Source organism: Chiloscyllium punctatum, chromosome 9, assembly GCF_047496795.1.
Source record: "Chiloscyllium punctatum isolate Juve2018m chromosome 9, sChiPun1.3, whole genome shotgun sequence".
Lineage (NCBI taxonomy): Eukaryota > Metazoa > Chordata > Chondrichthyes > Orectolobiformes > Hemiscylliidae > Chiloscyllium > Chiloscyllium punctatum.
In genome coordinates this window covers 79,607,914-79,634,139 of record NC_092747.1, presented here as the reverse complement: position 1 = coordinate 79,634,139, position 26,226 = coordinate 79,607,914, and the positions used below count along the sequence as shown (strand labels likewise).

General features: G+C 42.1%; 1 protein-coding gene across 5 annotated transcripts in view; it reads left to right on the top strand.

Moving 5' to 3' along the window:
- abcc4 (ATP binding cassette subfamily C member 4 (PEL blood group)) overlaps positions 1–26,226 on the top strand; it is a 471,758-nt gene that overhangs the window by 147,194 nt on the left and 298,338 nt on the right. For 4 of the 5 annotated variants that reach the window (XM_072577874.1, XM_072577873.1, XM_072577877.1 and 1 more), the window contains 3 exons: positions 1,932–2,018; positions 11,691–11,787; positions 25,227–25,433. In XM_072577874.1, coding sequence (XP_072433975.1) covers positions 1,932–2,018; positions 11,691–11,787; positions 25,227–25,433 — 391 coding nt within the window. The remainder of the gene's footprint in view (positions 1–1,931; positions 2,019–11,690; positions 11,788–25,226; positions 25,434–26,226) is intronic. The other variant, XM_072577875.1, reaches the window with a different exon arrangement.

Here is a 26,226-nt window from a genome sequence, read left to right as displayed (position 1 = left end):
TCTAATTAGCAATGCCATCCCCCTCCTTTTTTACCATTCTCCCTAATCTTACTGAAACATCTGTAACCAGGAACCTCCAACAACCATTCCTGTCCCTCTTCTATCCACGTTTCCGTGATGGCCACAACATCGTAGTCCCAAGTACCGATCCACGCCTTAAGTTCACCCACCTTATTTCTGATACTCCTTGCGTTGAAGTATACACACTTGAACCCATCTCTGTGTCCGCAAGTATTCCCTGTCAGTGCTACCTTCTCTGCAGCCTCCCTACAGTCTTGGACATCCTGAAAAACAGCTAACCTACTTGCTGGATTTCAAGTCCAGATCCCATCCCCCTGCCAAATTAGGTTAAACCCCCCCCCCCGAAGAGTGCTAGCAAACCTACCTCCCAGGGTATTGGTGCCCTTCTGGTTCAGGTGCAACCCATCCTGCTTGTACAGGTCCCACCTTCCCCAGAATGCAGTCCAATTGTCCAAATACCTGAAGCCCTCCTTCCTACACCATCCTTGCAGCCACGTGTTCAACTGCACTCTCTCCCTATTCCTTGCCTCACTGTCACGTGGCACCGGCAACAACCCAGAGATGACGACTCTGTCTGTCCTAGCTTTTAGCTTCCAGCCTAACTCCCTGAGCTCCTGAATGACCTCCCCATCCCTTTTCCTACCTATGTTGTTGGTGCCAGTGTGCACCACGACTTCTGGTTGCACACCCTCCCCCTTAAGGATTCTGAAGACATGGTCCGAGACGTTTCGGGCCCTGGCACCCGGGAGGCAACAAACCATCCTAAACTCTCGTCCATGTCCACAGAACCGCCTGTCTGTCCCTCTAACTAGAGAGTCTCCTATAACTAGCGCTCTCCTCCTCTTCCCCCTTTCCCTTCTGAGCCTCAGAGCCAGACCTCGTGCCAGAGACCTGGTCACTGCAGCTTACCCCTGCTCGGCCGTCCCACCAACAGTATCCAAAGCGGTATACTTATTGTTGAGGGGAATGACCACAGGGGGTCCCTGCACTGCCTGCTTCCTCTCCTCCCACCTCAAACTGTTACCCAGCTACCTCTGTTCTCTGGCGTAATTATGTCCCTGTAGCTTCTACCTATCACCCTCTCAGCCTCTCGAATAATCCTTAGTTCAACTCCAGCTCCAGTTCCCTAATGCGTTCTGTGAGGAGCTGGAGCTGGACGCACTTCCTGCAGATGAAGTCGGTAGGCGCATCGGTGGTCACCCCTACCTCAAACATCCTGCAGCAGGAACATTCCACTGCCTGCGCTGCCATAACTCTACACTTAGTCTCCAAAATAAGAACACGGAGTAGCTTACCTGTTCAGCTGACTGAGTCCTTTTTTTAGGTTAGAAGAGGAGGGAGCGTGGGAGACACCACACGCGTTGTGTCTCGGGTTCCTTCTCCACTCAAATAACAATCACTTACCTTCCCGACCAGCTCTGCGCTCCAACTTCACTTCTGCCCAGCTCCCGCCACTCTCTGCTGCAAAAAAATGTTTAATTGTCAGTAATGTGGTTTGGGTTGTCCTAAAGTATTATATAAATGCAAGTCTTTCTTCAAAGTCTCTCATTGCCTGACAGTTTGTCCTGAAGGTTTCTTCATTTAGTTATTTATTTCAGTTCCCTTTTGAATCACGATTGAATCTGGTTTTGTTACAATTTGAACACCTTATTCCAGATTACCAGAGTTTGATGCATAAGTAACTCTTCGTGTTTAATGTTGCCCTTGATTTCTGTGCCAAAATACAGAGTGTAATGAATGATTTTAATTGAGAAGAATGTCTTCATAGCACCTTAAAGGTTACAAAAATTGTTAATTTATGGTAAATTGATCTTGAGACTTAAATGAAGTGTTAGTGAGAATTATGTTTGTAAAGATGGTGAAATGAAAAATAAAGGTTTTTTTCAACTTAATATGTTGTTTTCCAAAAGATCTGTGTATCAGGATGCTGATATCTACTTGCTTGATGACCCCCTCAGTGCCGTCGATGCTGAAGTTGGGAGACACCTCTTTGAACAGTGAGTGGCTTTGGAAAACTATTTGCTTTGCATAACAACCAGTGTAGACTTTCTGGTCCATATCTGATTATTTGTTTTTATATGAATGCATTTTAAGTATGTTCTTCATTGAGTATATTCAGCTTTACTAGATGGTGCAAATTCTGGTGTGAAGTTATGAAAGAAAGCATTTTGATGATATTGTTGTAATCAACATCAACTTTTGTTTATGGCATTTCGATAGCTTATTTTTCATTTATTTAAATGACCTTGATATTGGAATTTTGCAGAAAGTCATAGAGGACCAGAATTTCCTTCTTTATCCTGCTACATAAATTGCTTTTGAAATATCTGGCCCACGCATTGTAGGTATTGCACCACCATCACCTATTATAATTTGTAAATTAAGAGTTTTGCTGTTGTAAATATTATTAATCTGTAGCTTAACAGGGTTTCACCATTCAATTAGTTCCTAGCTGATTGTACCTTAGTTCCATCCACCAAACTGGGTTTTTAAACCACTTTGTTAGAAAAGGTTTACAAGGATGTTGCCGGGGTTGGAGGGTCTGAGCTATTGCGAAGGCTGAATAGACTGGGACTGTTTTCCTTGGAGTGTTGGAGGCTGAGGAGTGGTCTCACAGAGGTTTATAAAACCTTGAGAGGCATGGATAGTGTAAATAAACAAGGTCTTTACCCTGGGGTGGGGGAGTCCAGAGCTAGAGGGCATAGGTTTAGGGTGAGAGTGGAGAGATTTAAAAGTTACCTGAGGGGCAACTTTTTCATGCAAAGGGTGATGTGTGTATGGAATGAGCTGCCTGTGGAAGTGGTGGAAGCTGGTACAACTACAGCATTTAAAAGGCCTCTGGATGGGTATATGAATAGGAAGGTTTTAGAGGGATAAGGGCCAAGTGCTGGCAAAAGGACTTAGATTAATTTGGGATATCTGGTCAGCATGGACGAGTTGGACCGAAGGGTCTGTTTCTGTGCTGTACATCTCTAGGATTCTGTGACTTGATAAATGCATTTTAGTTTTTCAAATTTTTCAATACATCATGAGAAATAGAAGCAAATGTAGGCCACTCACCTAGATGTCAGCTCAGGTAGACAGGGGAGTGAAAAAGACTTGTGGGGTGCTTGCCTTCAATGCTATGGCGGAGAAGATAGGAGCAAGGAAGTCTTGTTACAACTTTATAAAACATTGGTTAGGCCATGGATGTAATACTGTGTGCTGTTCTGGTTGGCACACCATTGAAAGGACATGATTGCCGTGGGGAGGGTGCAGAAAAGGTTCAGCAAGATGTTGCCTGGATGCATAGTCTTAGTTATGGAGAGAGACTGGATAGGCTGGGTTTGCTTTCCTTGGAGAAGAGGAGGTTGTGGTGAATCTAATTAAGTATACAAAATTATGAGAGACAGAACAATGCAAATCATGCAAATTTTTTTCCAATGGCAGATGTAGTTAAGACTAGAGGGTTTATAAGGGAGATAGAAGACCTTTTTTCACCTAGAAGGTGCTAGAAATATAGAATGTACTTCGTGTGAGGGCAGTGGAGCCAAGTACTGTAGCAACATTTAAAGAGCCTCTGGATGAGCACTTTAAATTCCAGGGCACAGTAACCCTAAGTGTAGATAAATGGGATTTGTGTGTGTGTTATATCCTCAGAGAACACTAATAAATTTGACAAAGCTGTTCTCTTTCACAAAACATGATGACCCTGCCTCATGGTATTATGATTTTCTAAGTGCCATTCAGTTACCATTTTCCAAATGGTAGATTTTAGGCTAACAGGCCTGTAATTTCTGCTTTCTGTCATCATCCTTCTTTTGGTCATTGTGTTACATTGCAGTTTTGCAAACTGCTGGGACCTTTCCAGAATGTGGAGAATTTTGGAAGATTGCAACCAGTGCAATGACTCAGTAAACACTTTGTTTTGGACACTATGGTATGGGTCTCATTAGCCTTTAGTCCTTATGTTTTTCTTAGGATGTTTTTCTCTTAAGGTAGTGAGTGTTTTGATCAAGGGGTTAAAGGTTATTGGGGGTTAGCAAGTGTGTGAAATAACCCTATTAGCCATGACTTTTATTGAATGATGGAGCAGGCTCAAAGGGCAAAGTTGCCTTCTGCTCATGATTAGTATCTTTGTGTATTAATTTCCTCCCTTTTACTGCTTGATTTCTTATCTGTTAACTTTTTTTTGGTCTTTTACTGTGAGTATAGGAACAAGTACTTACTCAAACTATCTGTTTGAGTATCTCAAACTCAAACTAAGATGTTTTATTCTTAATTCCCCAGTCTATCCATCTGAGAGACCAATGCTCTTCCTTCAGTTACTCATGACTTTTCTTATGTACTTGTGGAAGATTTTTCTGTCCAGTTTCATATTTTGTTCCAATGATTTTTCACACTTATTCCAATACACTATTTATTCTTTTTGTTGTCCTTTCAGTTTCTAAATTTTCCCATTTCACCAGACAGCCATGAATCTTGCAGCATAATATACCTCTTCTTTCAATTTTATGATCTTCCAAAATTTCTCAGTTAATCAAGGATGTTTCATTAGTCTTCCTTTTGTATCTTCATGAGTCTTTCTATCAATTCTTGTGAGGCATGAAATATGTCCTTAAATGTTACTGCACATTTTACCATATAATTTGTTTTCGGTTCCACCGCACACTCAACCTTGGAATTCCCACATTTAAGTTTAAGACTCTAGTTTCAGACGCACAATTCTCACCTTCTGTGCAGGTGAAGTTCTGTCTTATGGTCAGTTTTATCCAGTTGATCTCATATTACGAAGTTATTAAATTATCCCTGCCTCTTCACACATCACTTGATCTAAAATAGCCTCCTCCCCTATTGATTTCATAATCTATTGTTTAATAAATTGTCTTGACCACTTAGTATTTTATTAAGTAATGGTTGTGGGTTGGCTGTTCAGCATTTATTGATCATCCCTAAATTGCCATTGATAACGTGATGGTGAGCTGCTGCCTTGAACTGCTAACAGTCCATTTGGTTTAAGTGTACTTTCAAAGCTGTTAGAGAGCAGTTCTGGGATTTTGGCTCAGCAACATCAAACAAAGAGATATATTTGGATTTATTTATTGGAGAAATTCTTAGAGACACTGAATGCCTTGGAAGCACTTGCAGTTGGTGATGTTCCCATGTATCTGCTGCCCTTGTCCTTCCGGATGGTAATAATCCCGGGTTTAGAAGATGTTGTGTAGGAAGCTTTAGTGAATTTCTGAATGCCCATGTACACACTGATAGTACATAAAGCCACTGTATCTCAGTGGTGGGGGTAGTGAATGTTTGTTGATGTAGTGCCAATTAAATGGTCTGCTTTGTCCTGGGTGATGTCAAGAGTCATGAGTGTTGTTAGAGCTGCACTAATCCAGGCAATGACTTGCCCCTTGTCGATGGTGAGAGGCTTTGGAGAGTCGGTAGGTGGCTTACTCATTGGAGTCCTAACCTTTGACTTGCTTGTGTCACCATTTTTTCGTATGGCTGGTTTAGCTTAGGTAACATCTCTGATACTGGTAAGTTAGAGAATTTAACAGTGTTAAAAGCATTGAATTTTTTGAATTCAGACATTCTGTGATTCATCCTTCATCAATTTGATTCCTCCATTCTAACTGAAGATTAAAATTTCCAATGGTTCCCGAAGCCCATTTATTACTAATGCATATTTTTACTTTATTCTCTGCCATACAGTGTAAGTACTACACTACTACCACCAGTGACTTCTTTCCTTTGTTACTTACGTTTGCTATCAAAACTGATTTTGCAAAAGCATCCTTTCCCGCTACCGTATAAAAACAATCTTAATTAACAAAGCTATCCTGCCTCCTTTTGCTTTCTTTCTGTCCTTGCAAAATGTGAAATATCCTTGAAAATTCAGGTCCCAGCCATGGTCTCTTTGCAATCATATCTCCGTAATATCTCATATTATTTCTACTTGTCATACCAAGTCATTCATTTACAGAACTGGCAATTAATATTATAATGTTGTGGTTTATAGTAATTAAATGATACTCAACATCATCAGAGGCCCAGAAATGAAACTGTGGCATCTCATTCTAGTATGTTGTGAATTTTTCCAACATTACTTTTAGTCTTTTTATCCTCATTATCTATCTTGGCAAGACTGGCACAAAAATACTGCCAATCCTGTTAACATTGATTGACATTAATTTTCAGAAGCAAAGTTGTTTGACACGAGGAATCTGGTCACTCATTCAATGAGAACATAAAATTGGAAACACAGTATATCTCTGAATTGCAGAATTATTTCACCACAGACAACATTTGGTCTATCATATCTATCTTGGCTCGCCAAATGAAAGATTCCGTACCTATTCTTGTAACCAAATTGCTTCCCATTTGCCTAGATGAGTGAAGTACCAAAAGCACTAAAGAAACTTGACCACCCAGGACAAGGCAGTCTGCTTGATTGGCACCATACCCACAAACATTCACTTTTTCCAACATTGATGCTTAGTAGCAAGCCGTGTGTACCATAAGACAATGTAAAACTTCACCAAGGGTCCTTACTTTCCAAACCCACAACCACCTCCATCTAAAATGACACGGTCACCAATTACACAGGACCAATGGCACCAAGATGTTCCCTCCAAGCCACACACCATTTTGATGTGGCAGTGTATCATTATTCATTCGGTGTTGCTGCATCATAATCCTGGAATTCCCTTCTTGTATGTTCGCACTCCGTGTCCTTCCTAACAAAAGCAATCATTTCACATTTCTATGCAATGAATTTCATCTGTCACTTGTCTGCCTATTCCACCGACTTGGTTCCCTTTTGGTGTTCTACTTCCAAGGTTTGTATCGGCTCTAGATTTTGAATCTGTGCCCAGGTCTAGTACATTTATGTTAATGTATTAGGAAAAGCAAGGGTCCTAATCACCAACTCCTGGGAAGCTACAGTATTAACCTACCACTAATCCTAAAGCATTATCAACCACTACTCTGTTTCATGTTATTGTATCTGTGTGTGGCACTGGTAAAGCACAGCAGGTCAGCCAGTATCCAAGGAGCAGAAAAGTTGACAGTTTGGGCACAAGCCCTCCATCAGGAATGTGGCTGGGTTTGGGGGTTGCAGGCGAAGGTAGCTGGGAAGGCAGTAGGTAGATGTAGTTGGGTGAGGTGATAGTGATAGGTCAGAGGGGTGGGTGGAGCAGATAGGTGGGAAGGAAGATGGACTGGTAGGATACTTCAAAGGGTGATGCTGAGTTGTAGGGTTGGATCTCAGGTGAGGTGGGAGGAGGGGAGATAAGAAACCTGGTGAAATCGACATTGGTGCCATCGTCTGCCTTGGAGGGTTCCAAGGCAGACGATGAGGCGTTCCTCCTCTCGTCATTGGGTGACTTGGATTTAGCAGTGGAGGAGGCGCAAGACTTATGGCATCAATGTCGACTTCACCAGTTTCCGTATCTCCCCCCCCCCAACAACTCATCCCAGATCCAACCCTGCAACTCTTGAACCGTCCTACTTGTCCATCTTCCTTCCCACCTCTCTGCTCCACCCACCCCTCTGACCTATCACTATCAACTCCCCACCTCAATCGACCTATTGCCTTCCCAGCTTCCTTTGCCTTACCCCCAACCTCACCCTCCTATTTATATCTCTGCTCCTTTCCCCTCCCACATTACTGTTGAAGGGCTTATGATTGAAATGTTGACTTTCCTGCTCCTCAGATGCTACCTGACCTGCTGTGCTTTTCCAGCGCCACACTTTTCGATTCTGTTCTCCAGCATTTGAAGTCCTCACTTTCTTTCACCAACTTTGCTCATAAGTGTGTTATGCAGCAGTGTATTAAAGTCCTTCTGGATACTCAACACCATTTCATTCATCAGCTCTCTCTGATACATCATCAAAAAATCTTCAAGTTATTTGGACACAATATTTCCTAATTAATTCATCCTGAGTTTCCTTAATCTGCACTTGACCAGGTGATTGCGATTTTTGTCTTGAATTGCTTTTTTAAGAATTTGAAACTTTCGAGATGAATTATCTTTCTGGGCTACCTTGCCATCAACTTGAAATATCAAAAATCCACACTGTGTGGAAAATAGTCACTTCGTGTGATTTTGCCTAGATCAACCAACTAGTGATCAGAGTGGGAACCAGTGCAATAGGTCAGCATGTGAGGAGAAGGTAGAGGTTAACAGGATGAATAAGCAGGACCAGTTTAATGAACAGGCGGAACTATGAAAAGTATATTGAGTAAGGCAGGAGGGAGAAATAATAAGATGCTGAAGGTCAGGATAGAGTGCACAATTCTTTACACAAATGCATGGAGTGTAAGGAACAAATTAAATGGGCTGCAGACATACATTCAAATTGGAAACAATGATATAGTAGCCGTTATGAAGACAGGGCTGCAGGATGGTCAGGACTGGGAATTAAATATACATGATTATAACATTTGCAGGAGAAAATGGCAGAGTGTAGAGGAGTTTTACTGATGTGCAGTAGGATGTAATGAGGGGAAGGCACCCAGTAGAGATCTTATGTGTGGATTTGAGGTACCATAAAGGAAATAAAACCACAACGGGTGTCATATGTCGACTCCCTGGTAGCAAGTCAGAAGTGCTAAATTGTATAAATACTGAATTTAGGCAACGAATTCGCAAAGGCAGTGTAGCATTAATGGGGGATTTTAACTTTAATATAGACTGGGAAGGACAGACAGCACCTCCCAGTAAGGTTGTAAATTTCTAGAATTCACTATGACAAAATGTCTTGATTAGTCACATTATGGTTTGTGAGCAGGTTTGAAAGTGGGAAGAGTCTTGTAAAATCCAACTAGTTCCCTTTCTGCACCCCTGATGTATGTGAATTTTTTAATTGGCCTTTGGGGATGTTGATTAGTCTTCTTCCTGTTCTTGGCACTTTAGACTTTAATGTAGAAGAGTCAAAAGAAAGATATAAAAAATTGTGGGGTGATAAGTAGTGAGGAGAATAACCTTCTACTACAACAGGGCATGTACGGACTGGTCAGATGGGCTGATCAGTGGCAAATAGAATTGGATCTGGATACATATGAGGTGTTCACTTAGGCAGGACAAACAAGGCAATGGAACAGATGATAAACAGTAAGACCTTGATCAGAGAGCCCTTGATGCGCATGTATACCGGTCCCTTAAGGTATCAGGACGGGTGGATGAAGTGGCTCAGAAAGTATATGGGATACTTGCCTTTGTTAGTTGAGACATTGGGCTACGCTGGAACTGTATAAAATGTTGTTTAGGCCACAGGTAGGATATTGTGTGCAATTCTGGAATCCATGTTATAGGAGGAATGTGATAAAACTGGAGAGGGTGCCGAAGAGATTTACCAGGATGTTGCCTGGACTGGAGCTTTTGTTATGAAAGAAAGATTGGACAGACTGGGGTTGTTTTCCTTGGACTAGAGGAGAATAAGAGTGAACATGATTGAGATGTATAAAATTATGGGGGCATAGATAGAATAGACAGGAAGGAACTTTCACCCTTGATGATGGAATCAAAGCCCATGGGCATTGATATAATATAAGGGGCTGAAGGTTTAGAGGAATGTGACGAAACAATTCTTCACTCAGAGGAGAGGAGGAATGTGGAACTCACTGCCTGTAAATGTGGTAGAGGTGTAAACCCGCTAAGGTTTCGATTCCACCCTTTAATCGAGTGACTGTTTATGTAGAACTTGCATTGTCTCCCCATGCCTGCATGAGTTTCCTCTGGGTGCTCTGGTTTCCTCCCACAATCCACTGATGTACAGGCTAGGTGGATTGCCCATGCTAAATTGCCCATAGTGTCCAGGATGTGCAGGCCAGGTAGATTAACTGTGGTAAATGTGGGGTTATGGGGATAGGGTAGGGGATGAGTCTGGATGGGATTGTCTTTGCAGGGTCAGTGTAGACACAATGGGCCAAATAGCCCGCGTCCATATTGTAAGGATTCTGTGATGCTCTATGAAGTATTTAGATATGCACTTGCACTGCCAAGGCATATAGGCCAATTGCAGGAAAATGGGATTAGAATAGTTGTTTCTGACCAGAGCAGACATGATAAGACAAAGGCTTTTTTGTGTGCTGTTGACCTCTGTGAACTGTTGAGAGTCTGCCATGATGTTAGTAACTCAGCATGTCTGGCAGCATCCCTGAACAGGAAACTGAGTCAATGTTTTGAGCCCAGTGACGCCTCTTCTGTTCAGTTCTCTTCTGAAGAGTCACTGGGCTTGAAACCTTGACTCTGATTTGTCTCCATGGGTGTTAGCAGACCTCCTGAGTTTCCCCAGCAATTATTGTTTTTGTTTCAAGTCTCCGGCTTGCTTAGATTTTTTTTATTTTACTTCCACTATTTTACCTGGGCCAATAGGAAGCCCATTCCATGTAGGAAATCTATCAGCTATAGATGTTCAGGCTTGTGTTGGCCCCTTGATTGGATTGTTTATATTTTCTCACACCTAAAATGTTCTACTTACTGCCTTCCTGATCTCACCCTGTCCTCATCAGGACTTGCTTCCCTTGACCTATCCTGCCCTGTCTGGTCTCCTTTGCTTGTTAGCAGTAGCCAATACTCTTAACTGACGAAACTGGAGCTTACAGAGTTGTTGGCTTTGATTAGTGAGTGGTTCTTCAAGTTGGGTCACTATCCTGCGAAAGAGGTGGAAGAATATCTGAAAACAATCATTGCTGCTCCAAGTATTAAATTGCTGTGAGGCAGCCAGCAATATTGTGGGCAGTCTCCCCACTGAATGATTAGCCAGGATTTGACATGGGCTACAACTCTCTCCAAAGTCTACCCCATGGCTTTTAAATCAATTCATTTGCTTTTTAATATCCACATCAAATTGTTCCATTACTCGTGTGTGGGTGGTGAATGTGAACCTTCTGATCCCTCTCCCTCTTCTGCTATTAAAATTGTACCATGTACAGGCATAATACTTATTCTTTCTTGATAAGTTCCTCACATTTCTCTGCATTAAATTTCATCTTTTAATTCCACCAATCGGTCTGTATCCTCCTTCCCTGTTCAATACTTTTCAAACATGTTTGACTCCTGCAAACTTAATTTTATATCCTATTTCTCTTCTCTCTCTCTCGAATACTTTCTCCTTTCATGTTATTTCCCTTTCCTTCTCTATGTTTAGTTTGTCTTTTACTCTTCTCTTCTTTCAATGATTGAGAAAGAATGTCTATTAGATGTAATATTTATAGGGACCCATTGTGCTGATACTGCAGCAATTTGTGGTACGAATATAGATGCCAAAACAAGACCACTTAACACAAGGTTTGCATACATTAATAATTTGCTGGGGCTTTGAGACTTGTTGAGGCTGTCTCCACATATCTCCATGTCCATTGGTAGTGATATAATAGATAAGTAGGTCTGCAAGAAGTGATTTGAAGAGGCAGATAGTAAGATGCATTCACATGTTTACTTCTACATTTTTAAATGTTTTTTTTAGTGTCACTGTAATATTTTATCATTTTGTGACTTTTGTTTTATAACTTGATTTTTTTGTTTAGAAGATACATGGGCCCTGTATAGGTTTTCATTTGGTCTAGAACTAAGTGTGCACCCCAAAAGTTACCCTGAGACCACCCAGAGTGGACTTGCAGAATTATAAAGTTCAATGGCAGTAAAGTGAGCAACTGAGAAATTGATTTTTCATATTTCCCTTAGGTGTATAACTGGGGTTTTGAAAAATAAGCCTCGTATTCTGGTGACACATCAACTTCAATATTTAAGTGCTGCTGACCAGATTCTGATATTAAGAGAGGTAAGTTTTTACAAAAAGTACTTCTTTATGAAATAATGCGTATAATGAGAATTGTGCATTTATGCTGTTTTAACTTGCAGTCCATATTCATTTACTTACAGTCTGAACTTTTATGCTCTACTTTCACTTTTATAAGTTAGGATCTTTGATTAGTTAAAGGGCAGAATGAGACTGTTTGCTTCATTGTGACCTTGCCAATTCTCTGCAAAGTACAACTCCCCTAGTCACTTGCCTTTCCACAATTAATAGTGTCAATCTGTTAAATTCAGGTGATTGTTCAATTCATTTTAAGGCTTCAGTTGAGTCTGCATCCACTGCGCGCAGTCTGCACTTGATGGATCCCCCATGAGTTTGCATACCTCTATCAAATCTCCTTTCAGTCTATGTGACACAATTTATCTATGTGACACAAGATCCCCATTCTTGGAAGCTTTCTTTGAAACCAATGACTTGCATACTTTGAAAGTGAGGGAGAGAGAACTGGATACAATGCCTCAGTCGCGTCCAAACTTGTGTCAATCATGTTTATCACATCTTTTTTGCCGTTGGACTCTTAAGTCCAGGACACTATACTCCAGGTTTAAAGCACTTTCTCAACTGACCTCCCATCTTCTAATATTTGCGTACACATCTCTATTTGCACACAGTTCCCAGTGTTCCTGAATTGCATTATTTATTTTATATTGCTTCTTTGTTCTTCCAACTAAAATAAATACTTCTCTGCGTTAAATTTTACCAGTAACATGTCTGCCCAGGACACTAAGCAGTTCACTACTTCTTGAATTTTGTCACTATCTCCTCACAGTTCTAAATACTTAATGTTTTGTGTCTTCTGAAAATTGAAATTGTGCTTTGTAAGTTGACATCTCAGGTCATTAAAATTGATCAAAACAACCAAGGCTTAATAGAGACCATGCAGGAGCCTATATATCCATGACTAGATACCTTCCTCCAGTCTGAAAAAGTTATTCAGATACTTGGTTTTCCTCACTTAGCAAAATATGGCCCAGATTTTCCAATGGCAAGTGGTCATTATTTCAGTATAGATTACAAGTTGTATTCAGTGACCCGGTAGAGTGTCCACCATAGCAAACTCTGATAGAATTGCTGGGAAAATTGAATTTTTTGCTGGGCAATTTCAACATGCATGGAACCTTCCAAAAGTCTCCATTTAAATCTGAGTATTCAGAGGATTTTTGGTGTACTTAAGTAAAATTTAGACTAGAAAAGTTGAGAAAGCTTTTAACTTCAGAAAAATTAGACGAGTAAATGCGTAAAGTAACCCCTGAGTAGCCGTTCAACTGATCCCATACAAACCAACAATGATAGCCTACTGGAAACATGGCTGGACTGTTAATCCAGAGGCCCCAGGTGACATTCTGAGGATGCAGGTTCAAATCCTGCCATGACAAATGGTGGAATTTGAATTCAATAAGAACTCTAGAGTTAAGAGACCATGATGACCATGAATCCATTGTCGATTGCCTGGCTAACTAATCTGATTCGCTAATGAAATGGCCCATCCTGTTACATCCACAAGTCTGTTAGGCAGGGAATTCCAAGATTTTGACCCACCAAAGCAGAAGGAATGATATTATTTTCAAGTCAATGTGATGAGTGGCTTGGAGGGAAGCTGGCAGGTGATTGGTGTTCCCAGGTATCTGTTGCAATTGTCTTTCCAGGTGGAACTTGTCGTGGGTTTGAAAGGTGATGTTTAAAGAGCTTTGGTGAATTTCTGCAGTACATCTCATCCAGTACTGGTGGTCTGTCCATTTAGAGGAGTCATTAGATAGATTAATAATTGATTAAGAACAGCTTATCTAGCCTCCCTTTTTCACTATAACTTTGACACCATCTTATTTGTAAAGACAGAGACAAAATTCTTATTTGTTCAGCCATACAACCTGTTTCTAAGACGCCACGGTGGCACAGTAGTTAGCACTGCTGCCTCACAACGCCAGAGACCCGGGCAACTGTCTGTGTGGAGTTTGCACGTTCTCCCTGTGTCTGCGTGGGTTTCCTCCGGTTTCCTCCCACAGTCCAAAGATGTGCCGGTCAGGTGAATTGGCCATGCTAAATTGCCAGTAGTGTTAGGTGAACGGGTAAATGTAGGGGAATGGGTCTGAGTGAGTTGCTCTTTGGAGGGTCTAATCAAAGTAATCTCATCTAATCTAAATCAGTGCACCTTTTTGGGTACATAATTGCCTTTATTTCTACTTTTAGCGTCTTTTCACTCTTGGTATATCTGGAGAAGACTTGTCTCTTCTCATACTCACTTCATGTCTTACTTGTTCTATATTTTTACTCCCCTCTGAACCTTCCATAATCAGCCTGATTCTCAATTATTTATCTGATCTGTCATTTGCACCTATTATCTTAGTTTAACTTGTTTGTCATCATGGTATCTAAATTGGATTTGATTATCTTTCAGTTATATCAGAACGTATCCTAACTGTGTTGAATTACCTGTGTTAGAACATAGAACATATACACAGAACGTTATAGCGCAGTACAGGCCCTTCGGCCCTTGATGTTGTGCCGACCTGTGAACTATTCTCAGCTTGACCCCCTACACTATCCCAAAATCATCTATGAGCTTATCTAAGGATTGTTTAAATCTCCCTAATGTGGCTGAGTTGACTACATTAACAGGTAGGGCATTCCACATCCTTACCACTCTCTGCGTAAAGAACTTTCCTCTGACATCTGTCTTAAATCTGTCACTCAATTTGTAGTTATGCCATCTCGTACAAGCTGATGTGATCATCGGGAAAAAGACTTTCACTGTCTACCCTATCTAATCCTCTGATCATCTTGTATGTCTCTATCAAATTCCCCCTTAGCCTTGTTCCTTCCAATGAGAACAGACCCAAGTCTCTCAGCCTTTCCTTATAAGACCTTCCCTCCAGACCAGGCAACATCCTGGTAAATCTTCTCCGCACCTTTTCCAATGCTTCCACATCCTTCCTGAAATATGGGAACCAGAACTGTACACAATATTCCAAGTGTGACCACACCAGCGTTTTGTATAATTGCAGCATGATATTGCGGTTCCGGAACTCAATCCCTCTACGAATGAAGCCTAACATTCCATATGCCTTCTTCACAGCACTATCAACCTGGGTGGCAACTTTCAGGGATCTATGCACATGGACTCCAAGATCCCTCTGCACATCCACACTTCCAAGAATCCTTCCATTGACCACGTACTCTGCCTTTCTGTTATTCTTCCCAAAGCGCATCACCTCACATTTAGCTGCATTGAACTCCATTTGCCACCTCTCAGCCCAATTCTGCAATTTATCTAAGTCCCTCTGCAACCTGTAAAGTTCTTCCAAACTGTCCACTACTCCACCGGCTTTAGTGTCATCTGCAAATTTACTAATCCATCCACCTATGCCTGCATCTAAGTCGTTTATAAAAATGACAAACAGCAGTGGTCCCAAAACAGATCCTTGTGGCACACCACTAGTAACTGGACTCCAGACTGAATATTTTCCATTAACGACCACTCGCTGCCTTCTTCCAGAAAGCCAGTTTCTAATCCAAACTGCTAAATCATCCTCAATTCCATGCCTCTGCATTTTCTCCATCAGCTACCTTATCAAAGGCTTTACTGAAGTCCAAGTATACCACGTCAACTGCCCTACCCTCATCTACACGCTTGGTCACCTTCTCAAAAAACTCAGTGAGGTTTTCGAGACACAACCTGCCCTTGATGAAACCATGTTGACTATCTGAAATCAAATTGCTGCTTGCTAGATGATTATAAATCTTATCTATTATAATCCTTTCCAAAACCTTTCCTACAACAGACGTAAGGCTCACTGCTCTATAATTACCTGGGTCATCTCTGCTGCCCTTCTTGAACAAGGGCACAACATTTGCAATCCTCCAGTCCTCGGGTACTAAACCTGGAGACAATGATGACTCAAATGTCAAAGCCAAAGGCTCTGCTATCTCCTCCCTAGCTTCCCAGAGAATCCTCGGATAAACCCCATCTGGCCCAGGGGACTTGTCTACTTCCACTCTTTCTAGAATTGATAACACCTGTGCATAGCTAACCTCGATCCTTTCTAGTCTAATATCTCGTACCTCATTCTTCTCCTCTACAATATTTTCCTTTTCCTGAGTGAACACCGATGAGAAATGTTCACTTAGCACCTCTCTGATCTGTACAGGGTCCATACTCAATGTCCCACTTCTGTCTTTGACTGGCCCTATTCCTAGGTAAAAACAATGACTGCAGATAGTGGAAACCAGAGTCTAGATTAGAGTGGTGCTGGAAAAACACAGCAGTTCAGGCAGCATCCGAGGAGCAGTAGGCTCTATTCCTATCCTAATTATCTTTTTATTTCTCACATACCTATAGAAAGCTGTAGGGTTCTCCTTTATTCTATTTGCTGAAGACTGCTCGTGTTCTTTCTTTGCTCTTCTTAACTGTCTTTAAATCCTTCCTCGCTGATCTGTAACTCTCCATCGCCTCATCTGTAGCATCTTGCCTCATCAACACATAAGCCTCATTCTTCTTCTTAACAAGAGATGCAATTTCTGTAGTAAACCACAGTTCCCTTACCTTATCACTTCCTCCCTGTCTGACAGGGACATACCTATCAAGGACACGCAATATCTGTTCCTTAAACCAGCTCCACATTTCGATTGTCTGCATCCCCTGCACTTTGCTACCCCATTCTATGCATCCTAATTCTTGCCTAATCGATAACTCTTGACCTGTGGCATGTACCTATCCCTTTCCATCTCTAAACTAAACGTAACTGAATTATGGTCACTCTCTCCAAAGTGCTCACCTACAACTAAATCAAACACCTGGCCTGGTTCATTACCAGATCCAGTGTGGCCTCCCCTCTTGTCGGCCCTTTGACATACTGTGTCAGGAAACCCTCCTGTACACATTGGACAAAAACCGATCCATCCAACGTACTAGAGCTATAATGTTTCCAGTCAATGTTGTGGAAGTTAAAGTCGCCCATAATGACCACCCTGTTCCTTTCACTCCTACTCAGAATAATTTTGCTAATCTTCTCTTCTACCTCCCTGGAACTCTGCAGAGGCCTATTAAAAACTCCAAGCAGTGTGACCTCTCCTCTCCTGTTTCTAACCTCAGCCCACACTACCTCAGTAGACGAGTCCTCATCAAAAATTCTCTCAGCCATCGTTATACTATCTTTGACTAACAAGGCCATATTTCCCCCTCTTTTACCACTTTGCCTGTTTTTAATAAAAGATCTAATCCCTGGAACCTGCAACATCCATTCCTCACCCTGCTCTATCCATGTCTCCGAAATGGCCACAACATCGAAGTCCCAGGTACCTAACCATGCTGCAAACTCACCTACCTTATTTCGGATTCTTCTGGCGTTGAAGTAGACACACTTCAAACCAGTTTGCTGTCCCTGTCCTTCCTACTCTCATCCTCCTGTGCACTGCAACGACACCTCCGGTTCCCATCCCCTTGCTGAGCTAGTTTAAACCCACCCGAATAGCACCAGCAAATTTCCCATCCAGAATATTAGTACCCCTCTGGTTCAAGTGAAGACCGTCCTGTTTGTACAAGTCCCACCTTCCCCAGAATGAGCCCCAATTATCCAAAAACCTGCAACCCTCCCTCCTGCACCATCCTTGCAGCCACGTGTTCAGCTGATATCTCTCCCTATTCCTTGCCTCGCTATCACGTGGCAAGTGTAACAATCCAGAGATAACAACTCTGTTTGCTCTAGCTCTCAGCTTCCACCCCAGCTCCCAGAAAGCCTGCCTTACATCCCTATCCCTCTTTCTACCTATGTCATTGGTACCTACATGGACAATGACTTGAGGCTGGTCACCCTCTCCCTTCAGGATCCCAAAGATCCAATCCGAGAAATCATGGACCCTGACACCTGGGAGGCAACACACTAACCGCGAGTCTTGTTCGTTCCCAAAAAACCTCCTATCTGAGCCTCTAACTATCGAGTCCCTAATGACTAACACTCTCCTCCTTTCCTTCCTTCCCTTCTGTGCAACAGGGACAGGCCCTATGCCAGAGACCTGGGCCCCACTGCTTGCCCCTGGTAAGTCATCCCCCTCAACAGTATCCAAAATGGTATACATGTTTTTCAGGGGAAAAACCACAGGGGATCCCTCCACTGACTCTTTTTTTCCCCTTTCGAACAGTCACTCAGCTTTATTCTTGCTTAGGGGTAACAACTACCCTGTTACTCCTGTCTATCATTCAACTCCCGCTCCTGTTCCCTAACACGGTCTTGGAGGAGCGAGAGTTGGGTGCACTTCCTGCAGATGTACTTGGATGGAACACTAATGGAGTCCCTGACCTCAAACATCATGCAGGAGGAATATTCTCTCCCTGCACTGCCATCCCTGCTAGTCCCCTAGTCACAATGTAAAAAAGAGACGCTTACCTAATATGTCCCTGGTCTTTAAGGTTAGAGGAGGTGGTTGGGTGGGAGGCCCTACAAAGGTAGGGTCTCTGGTTGAGAAGACACTGACTTATATAGCAGGATGGAAATAAACATAAGAAGTCCCTCCTTTCCCAGAAACCACTGCTCTCTGACATCAAATTTAAAAGCACAAATCTATGACTCACCACTCCCAGCAGGCCCTGGCGCAAGCTCCCGCCCTTCGAGTTGCTGTTGCCGCTGAAAAACAGAAAGACATTATTTGATTGCAGTCTTGCCAGGCGATCTTTGATTCTGATTAGAACAGATCCATGCTTGCCTGTGGGAAGCCTGCCATGTAATTATTCTTCCTTTAGGTTGTTCATTCTCCTTTTCCATAACTAACCTTAATAGTAGAATCACTACCCTCTACTGACACATGAGCCAGATATTTGCTTGCAGATCAGGAGAATCAGAACATTTCCCAGCTCTGCATATCTGGTAGTGGACTTTGGGATTTCACTCCAGAGTGGCAGGATTCTCTGGGTGTTGGGCCAGGTAGCCTGGAATGAGTGTAGAGGCGGATGTGTGGAGTTGGGCTGGGTAAACGGCTGTCATGGCACTGGAGAACTTCAGTTTTACAAAAGCAATAAAATATAAAACAGTCCACACTCTCTCCACGTCCTGTCCATGCCAATCGTACCACCTCATGCTCCCACTCCCATCCTCACTCCCATAGCTTTTTATGTTCTCCATGACAGCTGTCACTGTCACCTGCTGTATAGCTTCTGGCACCCTCCAAGCCAACCTCTGCTGTCCTGCCCACATTCATGACCTTTTGTAATCCCTGCATCAAATTAATGCCACTTCATAACTCACTAACCTTTGCTGTAAAGCTGACGATACCAATGCATTCAGCAATCACCACAGACTTAGCTCAGAACCTCTCTCAAGTATCCAATGCAGAGTTTAGTTTTAAAAGCACTCATTCATTGAAACTCATTCACTGTAATTACTTATATTCAACTGCATAATCCCCTGTAATAAAGAGCATTTCAATCAGGCATTAAATCCATAAGAACATATGGAACAGAAAGAGACATTCACCCTCTCAACCCTGCTCCACTATTCATGATTGATCTAATTGTAACCTCAACTCTGTTTCAATCCACCCTGATTCCCATTAAACTCTTGTTTAATCGTACTCAACCTACCTGTGCCTTATAATCTCTGCTTCCACCATTTTCTCAGGGAAGTGTTCCAAAGTCTCACGATCCTCTAAGATATAAAATAAAATTAACATCAGTTTTAAAATATGCAACTCCTGATTTTTTAAGCAATAGCTACTAGTTCTAGGTTGTCCCATAAGAGGAAACATCACCTTAACCTCTATCCTGTCAAGACCCTCTTGGATCTTGTGTGTTACCGTCAGTGTAGGGCAGCACGGTGGCTGCCTCTCAGTGCCAGGGACCCGGTTTGACTCTAGCCTCGGGCGACTGTGTGGAATTTGCATGTTCTCCCTGTGCCTGTGTGGGTTTTCTCTGGGTGCTCTGTTTCCTCCCACTGTCGAAAAATGTGCAAGTTAGGTGAATTGGCCATGCTAAATTGCCCGTAGTGTTCAGGGATGTGCAGGTTAGGAGCATTAGTAAGGAATGAATGTAGAGTAATAGGGGAATGGGTCTGGATGGGTGACTCTTCAGGGGGTTGGTGTGGACTTGTTGAGCTGGAGGGTCTGTTTCCACACTCTAGGGCTTCTATGAGTCTATCTATCAATTCTTATACTACTAAATTCCAATGGATATAAACCTGTGCAACCATTTCTCTTAAGTCAACCCATCCATTTCAGGTTATAATCGATTAAACCTTCTCTGAACTGCTTCCAATGCATTACCTCCTTACTTAAATAAGCTGATCAATGCTGTGCACAGTACTCCAGATGCAGACTCACTGGTGCCCTGTACAACTGAAGCAGACGAGGTGGTGTTCTTCCAGCTTGCGTTAAATCTCACTGCAACAGACCTGAGGGAGAAATGTTGGCCAGGGAACATGCTGGAGTGTTGAAGTGGCAGGCAGCTGGAAGCTCGCGATCATTTTTATGGATAGAATACAAGTGTTCCACAAAGCAATCACCTACCTTGCAATTTAATCTCCCCAATGTAGAGTAATTAGCTCACTTAATAAGTTTACAGTTTCAAATAGTTCTCAATTAAGCTGCTGTTTAACTGGAAATTTTGATGGGAGCATAAGCCTAACAACTACAACATTTCAACTGTGAATCTCTGCTTCATGCCAACTACAAATTGAATCAAGTTGCGAAATGGCAAGCATGCTACAGTGATAATGGAAGACTGTGAAAACAGTACTGGATTCAACCATAGTTCTTTGATTTCTGGTCTGAAGTTCATTTATGCAGTCCTTTCTCAGTTTATTCACAAAACGTTCCCCATGCAATGGTAAAAGCAGAGTTCAGAAGGCCTGAGCATTTGTGGTCTTTTAAAACGTCTGTATTGTATGTAACTCATTTCAGCAAAATCAAGTGTAAGTCACTGTTAAATGAAAAAACTCTGATGTATATTGTGTTAGCTTTTTTTCCCTCATTTATGAAACAATCTTCTTAGTTGACACACTATAAGGATTCGAGAGTGTGGTGCTGGAAAAGCACAGCAGGTCAGGCAGCATCTGAGGAACAGGATGAGGATATAAGGATTCAATGAGTATATCTGAAACATGCTATTTACAAATTGCTCAGCCTGTCATATACACCATCATGAAATCCAGAGCTCAAGCTGCTGTAGCTGTTGCATCTAGAATCAGAGTCCCAACAGTGTGGAAATAGGTAATTTGACCCATCGAGGCCACACTAACCTGCTGAAGAGCATTCCACTCAGACCCATCTCACTACCCCCACCAAGCATTTTTTAGTATTACCATCCACTGTTAGTTTTACCAGTGAAGGTGGGGGAGGTAATGCTTTTGCCTTTGATAGTTTGTGTGATGGACTGCAACATATAATTTAGTGTACAAGGCATAGTCCAAAGAAGAATTAAGTAGTATTTAGTGAAGATCTGGATCCACAACTAAATCCTGTAAATTCTTAAAGGATCAATTTCACATTGATATATAAGATGATTTCTTTTTCAAGTAATGTGGGATGTTTTATTTAGAATATTGCTGATTTTCTTAGAATATTTTGTATTATCTCAGTTTCTATGCTGCAATTTGTCACAGCTGTTTAAATATGAACGAAATTGTCAGAGGAGGTTGTTAAGTGTAGACTTGCCTAAAGCCACTTTAATGAGATGGTATCTATCAGAGATTCAGTGCAGAGGGAAACGATTCAGCCCATTGGGTTTGCATTGACCCTCCAAAAAGCATCCCGTCCAGACCCTATAACCCTACGTTTACCATGGCTTGAAGATCCCTGGACACCCAGGTAATTTAGCATGACCAGTGCTCCTAAACTGCACATCTTTGGACTGTGGGATGAAACCCGAATACCTGGTGGAAACCCTTGTACGTACAGGGAGAACATGCAAATACAGACAGTCATCCAAGGCTGGAATCGAACCAGGATTCCTGGCACTGTGAGGCAGCAGTGCTAACTACTGTACCACTTACCACCCAGTAATCTTTAAAAAAAATCTTGTTTTAATTTTTATAGTTACAGACCAAAAACCAGGCAGAGAAAATCCTCAGGGAAGAGCTGCATATTGTAATAAAGTTGAGTTAGCACAACGTGGTGGAAGTATGCATTCTATTGACTGCTCTCTCTCTTTATTTAAATTGGAGTGCGAGCAGAGACGGCTATTACGGAGACATGGCTAGATCAGGGACAGGATTGGCTGTTGCAGGTTCCAGGGTTTAAATGTTTTAGTAGGGTCAGAGGTGGGGGTAAAAGAGGGGGGGGGTGTGGCTTTGCTTGTCAAAGATAGTATTACAGCGGTGGAAAGGAAGATGGACGAAGATTTGCCATCTGAGGTAGTTTGGGTTGAGGTTAGGAATAGGAGAGGTGAGGTCACCCTGTTAGGAGTCTTTTACAGGCCTCCTAATAGTCCTAGAATCGTTGAAGAAAGGATTGCGAAGATGATTCAGGAGAAGAGTGACAGTAATAGGGTGGTTGTTATGGGGGACTTTAACTTTCCTGATATTGATTGGGAAAGCTATAGCTCAAGTTCGTTAGATGGGTCAGTGTTTGTCCAATGTGTGCAGGAGAGTTTCCTGACACAATATGTAGATAAGCCAACAAGAGGTGAGGCCATACTGGATTTGGTTCTGGGTAACGAACCAGGCCAGGTATTAGAACTAGAGGTAGGTGAGCACTTTGGGGACAGTGACCACAATTCGCTGATTTTTACTCTAGTGATGGAGAGGGATAAGTGTGTACTACAGGGCAAGAGTTATAGCTGGGGGCAGGGAAATTATGATGCGGTGAGGCATGACTTAGGATGTGTGGATTGGAAAAGTAGATTCCAAGGCAAGAGCGTAATTGATATGTGGAACTTGTTCAAGGAGCAACTATTGAGTGTCCTTGATAAGTACGTACCTATCAGGCAGGGAGGAAAGGGTCGTGTGAGGGAGCAGTGGTTTAATAAGGAATTGGAATCCCTTGTTAAATGGAAGAGGGCGGCCTTTGTAAAGATGAGGCGTGAAGGTTCGATAGGGGCGATTGAGAGTTATAAGGTAGCCCGGAAGGACCTGAAGAGAGAGCTAAGAGCAGCAAGGAGGGGACATGAAAGGTCCTTAGTTGGTAGGATTAGGGAAAACCCTAAGGCTTAGGTATGTTAGGAATAAAAGAATGACTAGGGAAGGAATAGGTCCAATCAAGGATAGTAATGGGAAGTTGCGTGTGGAGGCTGAAGAGATTGGGGAGGCACTGAATGAATACTTTTCGTCAGTATTCACTCAGGAACAGGACATTGTTGTCAATATGAATACTGAGGCACGAATAAGTAGAATGGATGGCTTTGAGATATGTAGAGAAGAGGTGTTGGAAATTCTGGCAAGGGTGAGAATAGATAAGTCCCCTGGGCCTGATGGCATTTATCCTAGGATTCTCTGGGAAGCAAGGGAGGAGATTGCAGAGCCATTGGCCTTGATTTTTGTGTCCTCTTTGTCTACAGGAGTAGTGCCAGAGGACTGGAGGCTAGCAAACGTGGTTCCCTTGTTCAAGAAGGGGAGTAGGGATAATCCTAGTAACTATAGGCCAGTGAGTCTCACTTCTGTTGTGGGTAAAGTCTTAGAGAGAATTGTAAGGGATAGGATTTATGCACATCTGGATAAGAATAATGTGATCAAGGATAGTCAGCATGGTTTTGTGAAGGGCAGGTCGTGCCTCACAAACCTTATTGAATTCTTTGAGAAGGTGACTAAGGAGGTAGATGAGGGGAAAGCGGTAGATGTATATATGGATTTTAGTAAGGCGTTTGATAAGGTCCCCCATGATAGGCTACTGCAGAAAATACAGAGATATGGCATTGAGGGTGAGTTGGAGGTTTGGATTAGGAATTGGCTGGCTGGAAGAAGACAGAGGGTAGTAGTTGATGGCAAAGGTTCATCTTGGAGTGCCGTCACTAGCGGTGTTCCGCAAGGATCTGTCTTGGGACCATTGCTGTTTGTCATTTTTATAAATGACCTGGAGGAAGGGTTAGAAGGTTGGGTGAGCAAGTTTGCGGATGATACGAAAGTCGGAGGAGTTGTAGACAGTGAGGAAGGATGTGGCAGGTTACAGCGGGATATAGAGAAGCTGCAGAGCTGGGCAGAAAGGTGGCAAATGGAGTTCAATGTAGCTAAGTGTGAGGTGATTCACTTTGGTAAGAGTAACAAAAAGATGGGGTACTGGGCTAATGGTCGGATACTTGGTAGTGTGGAAGAGCAGAGGGATCTTGGTGTCCATGTACACAGATCTCTGAAAGTTGCCACCCAGGTAAATAGTGCAGTGAAGAAGGCATATGGTGTACTGGCTTTTATTAGTAGAGGAATTGAGTTCCGGAGTCCTGAGGTCATGTTGCAGTTGTATAAGACTCTGGTGCAGCCGCATCTGGAATATTGTGTGCAGTTTTGGTCGCCATACTATAGGAAGGATGTGGAGGCACTGGAACGGGTGCAGAGGAAGTTTACCAGGATGTTGCCTGGTATGGTAGGAAGATCCTATGAGGAAAGGCTGAGGCACTTGGGGTTGTTTTCATTGGAGAAAAGAAGGTTTAGGGGTGACTTGATAGAGGTGTACAAGATGATTAGGGGGTTAGATAGGGTTGACAGTGAGAACCCTTTTCCACGTATGGAGTCAGCTATTACAAGGGGGCATAGCTTTAAATTAAGGTGGGGTAGATATAGGACTGATGTTAGGGGTAGGTTTTTCACTCAGCGAGTCGTAAGTTCATGGAATGCCCTGCCAGTAGCAGTGGTGGACTCTCCCTCTTTATGGGTATTTAAGCGGGCATTGGATAGGTATATGGAGGATAGTGGGTTAGTGTAGGTTAGGTGGGCTTTGATCGGCGCAACATCGAGGGCCGAAGGGCCTGTACTGCGCTGTATTCTTCTCTGTTCTATGGACCTGCTCTGGCCAATGTAGTGATGTTTCTGACATACCTCTTCTCAGCTCACCACCCCCCAAAATAATGAATGAAGAAACTCATCGCTGAACAAAGCAAACTATTGCAGGAGCTGGAAATCTGAAATAAAAACTCAAAATTCTAGAGAAACTCAGCAAGTCTGGCAGCATCTGCGGAGAGAGAAAAAGAGTTTATGTTTCAAGTCCAATATGACTTCTTCAAAATTTTCTGCAGCTTTACTGTTTTTATCAGACATTAATGACTGACAGATTGTAGAAACCTATGCTCACATTCCCAATCTAGACATAGTTTTGTTCTATGGAATAGCAGATATTTTCTCCCTGGGAAATCATTCTAATTTCAAAGAATATTTTTAACTATGTTGCACACCAGAAACAAAAGGTGTGAAATCACACTACACTTTATCTGAGTAAAGTATAATTTATTCAATAGTTGGCTATTGTGTGATTAAATAACTTATTGAAATTAATTTCAGGGCCAGATGGTTGTTAAAGGAAATTTCAAGCAGCTTTTAAATTCTGGAATTGATTTTTCCTGTCTGCTAAAACGAGATGAAGAGGATGAACAGACAGACTCTCATACTGCCACAAAAATAACTAAGGAACGTACACTTTCACAGACCTCCAATTTGTCTTTGAGTTCCTCAACACAATCTCACAAAGAAGGTTTATTTGAGCCACTGGTAAGTTAAACATGGATGAACATCGATAGCCTAATGACAATGAGTTGACTCGGAGTCTGAAAATACAAAGATCTTGTTTTCTGGAGCTCGGCTATGTTCAGCATAGAACAGGTGCCTTCAATTACTAAACTAATCTATGGAGTGGGAAGTTGTCTTTTGAGGAAAGGTTGGAAAAGTTAGACGTTTATCTGTTGGAGTTTAGAAATGTAAGACGTGACTTGATTAAAAGATATAAGCTTAAAAGATCTTGACAGCAGATAGATATGAAGTGGATGATTCCTCTTGTATGAGAATCTAAAATTTTAGACCACTTTAAAAAGTAGATGTTGCCTAATTTAAATCATGACAAGGCAATTTTTTCTTTTGTTGTCTTTTGAGGAAGAGAGTTTTGAAATGTTTTTAATTCAGAAGCAGATAGGTGTTTGACAAACAAGGCAGTTAAAAGTTATCAGAGGTAGGCAGGAATGTGGAGTTACTAGATCAGCAACAAATGGCGAAGCAGGCCTACGCTTATTCATGTACAAATTGGATGAAAAGCAAAGCTTTAGTAGAAATAAACAGTCCATTATATATACTGTGTATATTTAGATGAAAAATGAGTCTTAAGTAACCATAATACATAGGTGGCTACTTCATTCAGAATCATCAGTTAAATTATCAACTTCTATAAAATTTTGCAGCTGAAATCACCAGAGTATGACATTAGAATGTAGTACGTAAGTAGACTCAAATGGATTGTTCTAACTTCAGGATTCAAGTTTGATTCTAGCCATGGATGACAATCTGTAGAGTT